Source organism: Montipora capricornis, chromosome 11, assembly GCF_036669925.1.
Source record: "Montipora capricornis isolate CH-2021 chromosome 11, ASM3666992v2, whole genome shotgun sequence".
Classification (NCBI taxonomy): domain Eukaryota; kingdom Metazoa; phylum Cnidaria; class Anthozoa; order Scleractinia; family Acroporidae; genus Montipora; species Montipora capricornis.
This window is the reverse complement of record NC_090893.1, coordinates 15,305,638-15,315,637: the sequence shown is the minus strand read 5'-3', so window position 1 is coordinate 15,315,637 and position 10,000 is coordinate 15,305,638. Positions and strand designations below refer to the sequence as shown.

At 41.6% G+C, this 10,000-nt stretch overlaps 2 protein-coding genes across 3 annotated transcripts in view; both read right to left on the bottom strand.

The window, feature by feature from the left end:
• LOC138023112 (uncharacterized) overlaps nucleotides 1-2,540 on the bottom strand; it is a 4,693-nt gene extending 2,153 nt beyond the window's left edge. The window contains exon 1 of the mRNA XM_068870144.1: nucleotides 2,483-2,540. Coding sequence (XP_068726245.1) covers nucleotides 2,483-2,540 — 58 coding nt within the window. The remainder of the gene's footprint in view (nucleotides 1-2,482) is intronic.
• Nucleotides 2,541-3,709: 1,169 nt separating this feature from the next.
• LOC138025051 (inactive pancreatic lipase-related protein 1-like) overlaps nucleotides 3,710-10,000 on the bottom strand; it is a 13,448-nt gene continuing 7,157 nt past the window's right edge. For both annotated transcript variants that reach the window (XM_068872303.1, XM_068872304.1), the window contains exons 3-6: nucleotides 9,086-9,391; nucleotides 8,418-8,609; nucleotides 6,180-6,410; nucleotides 3,710-3,860 (exon numbers count right to left, since the gene is read on the bottom strand). In XM_068872303.1, coding sequence (XP_068728404.1) covers nucleotides 3,847-3,860; nucleotides 6,180-6,410; nucleotides 8,418-8,609; nucleotides 9,086-9,391 — 743 coding nt within the window. In that variant the 3' untranslated portion in view covers nucleotides 3,710-3,846. The remainder of the gene's footprint in view (nucleotides 3,861-6,179; nucleotides 6,411-8,417; nucleotides 8,610-9,085; nucleotides 9,392-10,000) is intronic.

Below are 10,000 nucleotides of genomic sequence, written 5' to 3'. Positions count from 1 at the left end.
CAAAATCATTTGTCAGAGAAATAAAATTCCCGTCTCCTCGCGTATCACATTTCAACGCACGTATGCAAATTTGTTAACTCATTTTCACCGCGATTCCGGCGAAATTTTTCTTCTTTGATTACGGCTCGACGGGCGACAGATTGTTGTCGAGGTCCATTACTCGTCCCTTTTAAGATTCCAGACTTTTTTTTTCAGCGCCTGTCTTGTTCAGTATCCAATTGACTTTCCATTATTGAGCTCCATAAGGATATATTTTCGCTTTTATTATTTCTTTCGCTTTTATTCGTTATACGTTTTTCTCCGTTGAAGACAGCAGTTCAGTCTGTCGAAAGCTCACAGTCTTTTTAAAACTTTTTACTTTTTATTTCTTATCATGAATCCTGGTAACGGATCTTCAATATTTTTAGGGTATATTTTGTTTAAAGATACATGACTTTCGACGCCATCGCCGGTTAAGTTAATCATTCTACTGTGTCCACCAGAGAAAACTGCGCATTTCCCCCTACCCTCTCGATCCTAAGAAAATACGCGCAAAAGGCTCTATGCACAAAGACACCACTTAGCAGGGGAGTGACAGGCAAGACTTTTACCGACACGGAAAAAAAGAAAAAAAACCACAAAAATAAAATACAATAAAACCAACAAATGAAACGCAGATTCCGACTTGGTTTGCCATACTGGCAACCCAGTAAATGTATCCTCATGGAGCTCAAGAATGGAAGGTCAATTGGATGAACAAGACAGCGTTGAAAAATAAATATCTGGATTTTAAGCGACGGGTAATGGTCTTCGACTACAATTTTATTTTTCGCCTTTGGATATCAAGTGAGCTTTGTTTCTAATATTTTACTAACTTGGTATTATATAAATGCTTCTGTTATGCCAAGGGGTATATTTTTTAGGTCACCCATCCAGATACTAACCCCGCCGGACAGGAAGGGCTTCAGTAAACGTTTGTACTACAAAGCTGTCAGATGCTCAGAGTGCACGCTTAAACTTGTGCTGGAAAGAAGTAGTGAGGGAACTTGAAAATGATCAACATGTCGTCAGCCCAGAAGCCAATGTTTCTCCATTCCCTTTTATTTTCTTCAATCTTTCTGGGTTCAGTACTTTGCTAGTAACACACATGTCTTCTCAGGGGGCTATTTACCTAAGACTTCTACCATGGCACTACAATGATATACAATACCAAAACAGTATCGTGCACTGTTAGAGCTACATATTACGAAAAGACAACTTGAATCTCCCAGAAGACAACATGCAGCTCAGTTGACAATATGGAATAAATTGCTGTGTTACTTCACTACCACACGTAAGCAATGCGTGTCTATTTTCTCTAAAGATGACAGGAATTTCTTCTTTCTGACAAATGATTAATTAATAGGTCGGTAGACAGTTTTTTTAACCTCAGAAAAGGATCTGTTTCGTCGTATGAACGTGTGATCCAAAGGGTCTCTGCTGGTATGACTTCTGGGTGACCTCTTAAATGGTCTTAATTACCTTCGACTTGAAAAAATTGCCTGGAACGCCGCACGTGCCACGGGCAACACAGTGTACGCTCACGAAGCGTCTAGTTAGTAATTACCCTGACTGTGAGATTTTGTAATTTTTGCCGCTTATCATTCACTTGCCCACTCAAACAGTCCCAGACCGGACTGTAATAATCAAAATGATGTGTTAATGTTAAAGCATTATAAATTTGGATCGCAGTGATTTGCTGAGATAAAGCGCCCTATACGTTTAAAGCCTGCAGAAACTTCCCTGCATATTTCGTCAGTGTGATTCAGTGACCACGAAAGCCGATATTGATTGTAAGACCGATGGATTTAGTGTCCTCAAAAATTATTGTCCTGATCCTGACTCGTAGAAAAGCTTACGGGCACGTGAAAAGGTTGGTAATTCCGCAGGAAATGTAATTTGTTAATATAATACGTATAAGCAATATTGCAACTGAATTTCATTAACGATGGTTAAATCTTAAAAAAGGAACTTTATTACATACATACATACATACATACATACATACATACATACATACATACATACATACATACATACATACATACATACATACATACATACATACATGGCCGGAAGCAAACCAGTTGGCTATTTACAAGAGCAGCTGGGAAGTTGAACCAGGGAATACCAGGAACAAATTCAAAGAGTGGTCAGAGCGGGTCTTGAACCCGGGATCTCCGAATCTCAAGGCAAGCGCCCTAACCACTCGGACACTTTATTTAAGTGTCTAGTCTTCTAGCGCTGGAGAACTAATTGTGGACACTAAACTGAAATCAACAAATTAATGCAAATCAAATCAAATGGGGTTTTTTGCGGAGAGGGGAAAACCGGAGTACCCGGAGAAAAACCTCTCGAAGCACAGTATCTAGAGCAAACAAACTAAACTCACAGAGTTCTTCTCACCACTGCGCCATCCCTGCAACCCTAAAGTAATTCGTAATTGAATGTTATTTACTAATACCCTGTCCCAATGTCACAAGCGTTAAGAACACGAACACGGCTATGTCGATGTACGCCATGTCCTTCCCTAAACACGTTCCGATTAGTGATATGGTCACTACCTGCACTTTGTTGTGCAATGTGACGGTTCGTAACTGCTTAGCATATGTTAATTGCGAATACTCGTAGAAAAGGGTTATCATATCAGTATTAAAAGCACGAAAGGTTGCAGGGGTTGATAAACGATCATTGATCAAGAATCTCAATGAAAAACTTTATTCGGTGGTTTTAAACCGTACAGAAGCCTATTACCAAGAACTGTCGATCTCTGTCATTGGGCCTGTGCTAATTAGCTTTCACAGAAGCTCCTGGCTTTGTTTAGAATACGGGTCTCGCCAAATTATGCTAAATCGAATCTGGTCTAATGAATACAACTCCTTTAAATCACGGATCATGCAATGAACTCAATTGCAATTATACTGCCACTTCTATCCGTAATCTAGCAATAACCGTCTCAAAGATATGTAGTACCACAAAAACAAATGGGCCGCATTCCATGGCAGATCGAGATGGAATGTGTTTGATGTTTCTTGTCAAATTGTGAACATTACGAAAATGTGATCCTTTGGTGAGAGCGCTCACCTCCCACCAATGTGGCCCGGGTTCGATTCCCAGACTCGGCGTCATATGTGGGTTGAGTTTGTTGGTTCTCTACTCTGCACCGAGAGGTTCTCTCCGGGTACTCCGGTGTCCCCTCTCCTCAAAAACCAACATTTGACTTGATTTCCTTTCATTGTTAATGTCAGTTTACAGTGTCCCCAGTTAGGGCTCCAGCGGTAGAACGACTAGACACTTAAGGCGCGTTTACACGACAGAGGAAAAGTGGCACGGGTCCGATAAAAAGTGGAACAGTTCCAATCATTTTGTGAAGGAACATTGAACTCTTATCCGTTCCGCTACGGGACTATAGGGGCCTATGGTCCCGTAGCGGGACGGATAAAGGTTCACTGTTTCTTTACAAAAAGGATTGGAACCGTTCCACTTTTTATCGGACCCCTGCCACTTCTCCCTCTGTCGTGTAAACGCGCTTTAAAATTAAATAAAGTTCCTTTCCTTTCCTTTCCTTTCCTTTTTTCTTGACTGATATTGTAGGATTTTGTTTCCCATAAAGGCCATCATGACATGCATCAAACATTCAGAGTTACTTCCCGATATCCGCTGTACTCGCTCTTAACCAATGACCACATCGTGAGACCAACAAGAATACTTTATTATTATTGTACTTCGCCACAATGAATAACAGCAACCTTTTTTACGACAATGATTTTATTGTTTTTCCTATTTTACTGCTGTCAGCTTTATCGAGGCTTAAATCCTCTGGTTCGTCTATGGCCTTTTATCTAAAAAAAATAAAAAAAATAAAAAAAAGAGCATGGATTCTAAATCAACCTAGATCAACCAGTTATGTTTCTTAGTTCTTTTTTTCTTACGTATCAGCTAAGTTGCGGAATGCGCTACCTGATTTTATCCGTACCACTTAGTTTACTGGTTTCAAAAGAGATTCCAGGGCCGCATTTTGTACAGCGGCTTTTCTTTATAATATAATTAGTATATGTTTAAATATTATGTATCTGTATATGCTAGGTATTTTAGCTGTAAATTTAATGTCTCGAAGATATTAGCTCTTGTAGTTATTGTGAAATTCGAGACCAAATAAAGTTTATGTATGTATGTATGTTACCTTTAGTAGGGCGCGTGCGCACACTTTGTAATCTGCGACCTTCAGTGCTTACCACATGTCAGATAAAATGACTTTTCCCTTGTATATTTAAGCCATCGAATTCTTACGTTAAATTGGCAAGGGCGGTTCGGAGCTGTGAGTAGGCGTGGGATTTGTCACATATGGTTTAGGGGCCGACATATCTCTCCCTCAATGCCGTACCGGGAGGCAAGGTCGGTAGCAGAAAGCAGCAAAGGGCCAGCTGCGTACAAAAGCGATCGCACGGGCCGAAATCCCGGGATGACTCGTTTGGTACGACGCTTCAGCGCCAGCTCTGGAGGCACTGCGTTTTTCTCTCTTGCTCAAACATTCCGTCCGCGCATGCGTAAATGTTCTTGCTTTCCGATACTAAGCATACCAAAAACAGATGCTGGTCTTTACAAAGAGTCATTGACATTTCAGTTGATTCCACAGGCATAAACGTAACGTAAGAACCGTTCGTGTCTGGTCTTTTCGATCCAGAGGTGAGAGATGGTTTCACGCAGACTGGGACGCCTAAAATGCTCTGTTGTAAACATGGCGGTTCACGAATGAAGTTGTCTCTCTGGCCTTTCCGTGGACGAATTCCAGTACCTACCGATACAATTTGGGAAGTTTTGAAAGGTAAAAAGTTCAATCGCTGCTGTGTTTTACTGGTAGGACTGGGTGGCCCGACACTTAAAAAAAAGCTATGGAATGGCAGAATTACCCAGAATTCTTTTGGGCATGAAGGAGGCAACTTGAGAAGCACGAGACTGGCCCTCATCAAATAGCTGAAGCGCGGCCGGAGAAAAAAGTGAGAAGACGATTTCTAGCCATATACTAAGCAGTACCCTGGTGTATGCAGTTAACGTAGACTTTTGATTTTTGAACAAATTTTTGTCATAGAAAATTCACGACGAAGTCATTGTATTCATTTTCCAGTGAATTGGTTCAAATTCTGTTAACCTTTAATTCTTTAGTTCTGAAGTTATTCCCATTCACATTTTTTTCGCACAACGGTTGGTGTTATTAAGATTGAAAATTGTTGGGTCTTATAAAACGACTTTCAAACGACTGTCTAATGTTTTTATGCGATTGCTATTGCTACGTGATTCCAATGGAATCTAGATTTGACAACTGGAGTCTAGTTGAGTGTATTGGACATTTGGGGAAGGTTTCGTTGTTGTCTTAAGATTGGAAAAAAACTATCATGGGGCAGGGGATGTGTTCTATCCCCTCGTCCTTAGTTGACGAGGCTGATCGGCAACAGACAGGGCTTAACAACATAACCAACCTTAACGGTTTCCGTATGCTCTACTCTCTCCCAAAAGCGGGGATTCCATCCTTTACTGAACTCGTGGATTGCGGTCCAACATGTAAGGCGGGAGGCGCGGTGGCCTCATGGTTAGTGCTCGACTCCGGATCGAGTGGTCCGGCTTCGAGTCCTGGTTGGGGACATTGCGTTGTGTTCTTTGAGCAAGGCACTTTACCCTCACGGTGCCTCTCTCCACCCAAGTGTATAAATGGTTACCGGCGAAATGCTGGGGGTAACTTTGCGATGGACCAGCATCCCATCCAGGGGGGAGTAGAAACACTCCTAGTCGCCTCATGCTAATGAGACCGGAGATAAGTGCCGGCCTGATGAGCCTTCTGGCTCGTAAGCAGAGACTTAACTTTACTTTTATGTAAGGTGACACAAAGACAAGGGTTTGTCGTCCTTTTCCCAGCGTACAAATACGTCTAAAGATGTTGAGATGCCATAAAAATAGCAGCGTTTTCTCTTCACTTTTTCAAAGGCCCTGAATGTTGGACTGCTTAAAAGAGAAAATACCTATTCCGCTAAAGTGATAACGGCAGTGAAGAACCTGAAACCTCATCCATGCTTATTAACAACTTATTGTTGCTTATCAGCAACAGGATCATGTGGAATACACTTTTTCGAATGCTGCCAGAACTCCGAATACTTACGAATACTTACCGCAAAAAGGTTTCTTTTTGTTTGTGTTTAAGTAGAATTTCCCACTTTTACTCGGATCTGCATAGTATCCCATACGCGAGCATCCGTCTGGTTGACACTGCAAACACTTCCCATTCTGAAAGTTTTTGTAACTGTCGCATGGATACGCTATCCAGTGGCATGGTCCTTTCACAGTGGCAATGTAGTAATCAGGAGCTCTCATGTGGTCACACGCTAAAGTATCCCCAAGATCTGTTGAGAAAATTATATACTTGATTGCAAGAAAGGAAGACGGCTACGGCAACAACAACTACAAAAGCTAATGATATTATTGGTTGAAAGAGGATTCGGAAATAATCGTGCTGCACGTGCCAGTTTGTCGTACTCTGCAAAAAAACAACACGAAATAACCATCATCCTCTATCTTTTTTTTTTCTTCAAAACCGTCCACACCAATCCAGTTTTATGATACTCCGTTCTTGTTCGAGTGCATTGTTGAGTTATGTAAGGACTTGGGAAGTTTTAATAACACGAGAGGAGTACGGCTAGTGCTTCTCGCAATTCCAAGGTAGGAGAGTGCAAAAGAGAAAGCAACCGAATCCATTGACGAAAAACAGCCATAAATTCCTTCCAATGACTCCAATCGCATCAAAATTTCACGTGGGCAGTAACATAACACATCCATTGTAGGTTTCAGGGGACCATAAACTTGGCGAGGGAATTATTCCTTAATAAAAAACATATTCTTTTTTCGTCGAGATCCATCGAAAAAGGCTTAACTCTAATTCCTCCTGCCACACTTGTTTCGATTTGGCTTAGCGCCCAGGGCCTATGAGTTAGTGTTGAGCCAAATTACACGAGATTAGAAAAGCCCATAGAGCGGTATAAAGTTTGCCTTAAGAATTCACGCGAGTACATCATTGACTTTCTGGGCCTGAAAGATCATGCAAAAAAAGTTCGGTATAGGTTCCCTTGACTAAAAATTGTATCGCAACCACCTTAAGGAAGGCTCGGCAACAAAAGACCCAAACTTCAATCGTACTTCTGTTGAATGCGATAGGCAGCCTTGTTAAAAAAATTAGAACGCGTTAATTCAGATGACAAAGAACACATCCATATGAAAACATTGCTAACAACAAAAGTAGAGATCTACGTGCCGTGTCCTATTTTAAGCTCGAGACTTTCAGCGCTCTACAATACGCCCAAGACTTTGGCACGATAGCAAAGGGGTCTCTCAAAAGAGTTAGTAAATGAGCCGCAAACTACTACACTCATCCATCGTCACATTACCCTGTACCACAAACGGGTATGTTGCTCGCTGACTTAAACTTTATGTCTCCACTACCTTCTGAAACGCTCCCAAGCCGGGTCGCTAAGCCAAATCGAAACGGATTAGAGTCAAACCTATTTCGATGGATCTCGACGGAAACGAGTGTGATTATTATTCAGGAATAATTCCCTCACCAAGTTAATGGTCCCCTGAAACCTACAATGGATGTGTTCTGTTACTATCTGCCGTTGTCCACTTGAAGTTCTGATGCGATCGGAGCCATTGGAACGAATTTATGGCTGTTTGCCGTCAATGGATTCGGTCGCTTCCTCTCTTGCACTCTTGTAAGATAAAATAGAGAGAGGAGCAACTGGAACGCAAACTTAACGAAATTGCTTCAAATCGTCGATCGCGACCTGGAAACCACAAAAGACACGGAAGGAACTACAGAGGAGTTCAGGTGAGAAAATTCTATTGAAAAATCACTCCAGATTTTGCCTTCCAATTCGACACATTTTTCCCATACAAACCTTTCTAATTTCACCATTATCGGAATAAACGGTCATGTTGTTATGATGTTCAAATTATGTCACGCGCGAATCGTATAGCTTGGGTCACCAGTGGTTTTTAAAAGGGAATCTTCGCAGATCTCATTGTTTATATTGTGTTTCATTAACATGCGAGTTTGCACACAGAAGTCATCACCCTATAGCTATTTACAAATTGACTTAAGAAGGTAAAATGATTTTTTAATCTTTAAGTTAGTGTTTGGAAAGTTTGAATGCCATGTTTGAACGCGCCATACAAATCTGCGTATTTAATGAGAAATAAATAAATATGCATGGTATGCACGTGCGTTTCACATTTTGATCCTTTTTTTGGCTTCTCAGTTAAAATCGTCTTTTTCAGTCTCGGGATTCATAATGACTCATTCAACCTGGGGAAAATTTTATACATCGCTTCAACCCCTAAAATGACTACAAACGTACCTTGAATATTGACGAATGGACAGCCAGGCTGTTTATGACCACCATTCGGGTAAAAATCGGCGTCACCCATGTTCAAAGTGGTGCCAGCAAACCCCGCATCAGTGTGTATGACGTCCACAAATGTCGCATCATTTTTGTCCAGGCGATACTCTTTCTTCGCCTTGTTAAAATGCGGGCCAGCGGGATCTAAACCTGGGTTTTGTAATGAAAACAACAAATAAGGTGTGAGTAACAAGCGCCGTTTGGGGAGCGAGACGTGACAGCAAAAACAACTTGAAGGGAACTTCAACTCCAGAAAAAAAAAAAAAAAAAAAGACAACTTTAAACCGTTGGATATAACAGTTACAAGCAGATCCGTTCGAAAATGCACACACCGGAGAGAAATAATTTCGAAAATTATTCCTTACTGGCTTTCAGATTTCGCTGTTGTTCGCTTTCGTTTATCGACCAGGCATTTTCGTCTCCAAGTACAGAGTAAAATGGTATGATAGCTTTTACAGCTTTGACCTGTAATGATATCGCGGCCTCTGCATAATTTGGTTCAAATTAATTTGCCTTATGTTAAAAAGGTTGCAAGGCTTAAACCGGAACAAAGTAAGGACAGCCTCGCTCTCATTCAGAACCTAGGCTACTCAGCCGCAACCTTAAAATAATTTATTTACTCATACCAGTTATTCGACCAAGTGTAACACGATGCTCTTTCAAATAACTCCCAGCATATCCAGCAACATGCGCCCCAAGGCTAAAGCCCACGATATAGAAACGCTCTCCCAAACTGGGACCACCATTGTTCTGGGACATCAGGAACATTGCAAGAACAGCAATCTGTCTACCAATGAGCCGAGTGTTTTCCGCCGCTTGGAAATAAAATGTAGCTGCACCCTTAGACCAGTCAACCAAAATCACATTGCAGTCTACCGCATCTAGTAACGCGTCCTTCATTGGCTTCATCCATGGACTGGCGGCGACACTCTCTGAGACAAGAGACAACAAGTAATAAAATGACAAAGTTTCGGCATGCCTTTAATCGCTGCTGTAATGTATTGGGCCGCTAAGTATGTTGGGATAGGAAAAACCATGTGCTTTTGATAGCGGCGGCCATGCTACGTTTGCAATGAAATTGGTTGAGTTAAATCTGTTTGTTTGGATACTTTATTACTCTCGGGAATACTACTTTGGCGACGAGGAGAAACGAAAAGCAATGGAAAAGATCGTGTTACCGAAATTTGATTGTTTATCTGATCCAGCGACGATTGGTGGTTAACTTCATTCGAACTGTGCGCGGACGGGAAAGGGCTTATTATAAGCGAAGGAACCACAGCAGCAACTAAACAGCGGCGACGTGCAATGTTACTCCACCTGCAAGGGGAAGATCCCTGATTTAAGCATCGGCCATGCCTATGACTATGAACTACACGATCGCGATGATGAGCAGAAAGCTAAGAGTAAAGCTTACGCAGACATACACCGCAGGGCTAGCCCTTCCAGCATTGAACTGGGTGATGAAGTGCTTGTCCAACAAGACAAGACTAACAAACTCAGCACAGCATTTAACCCAAATCCCTGTAAGGTTGTCAGCAAGA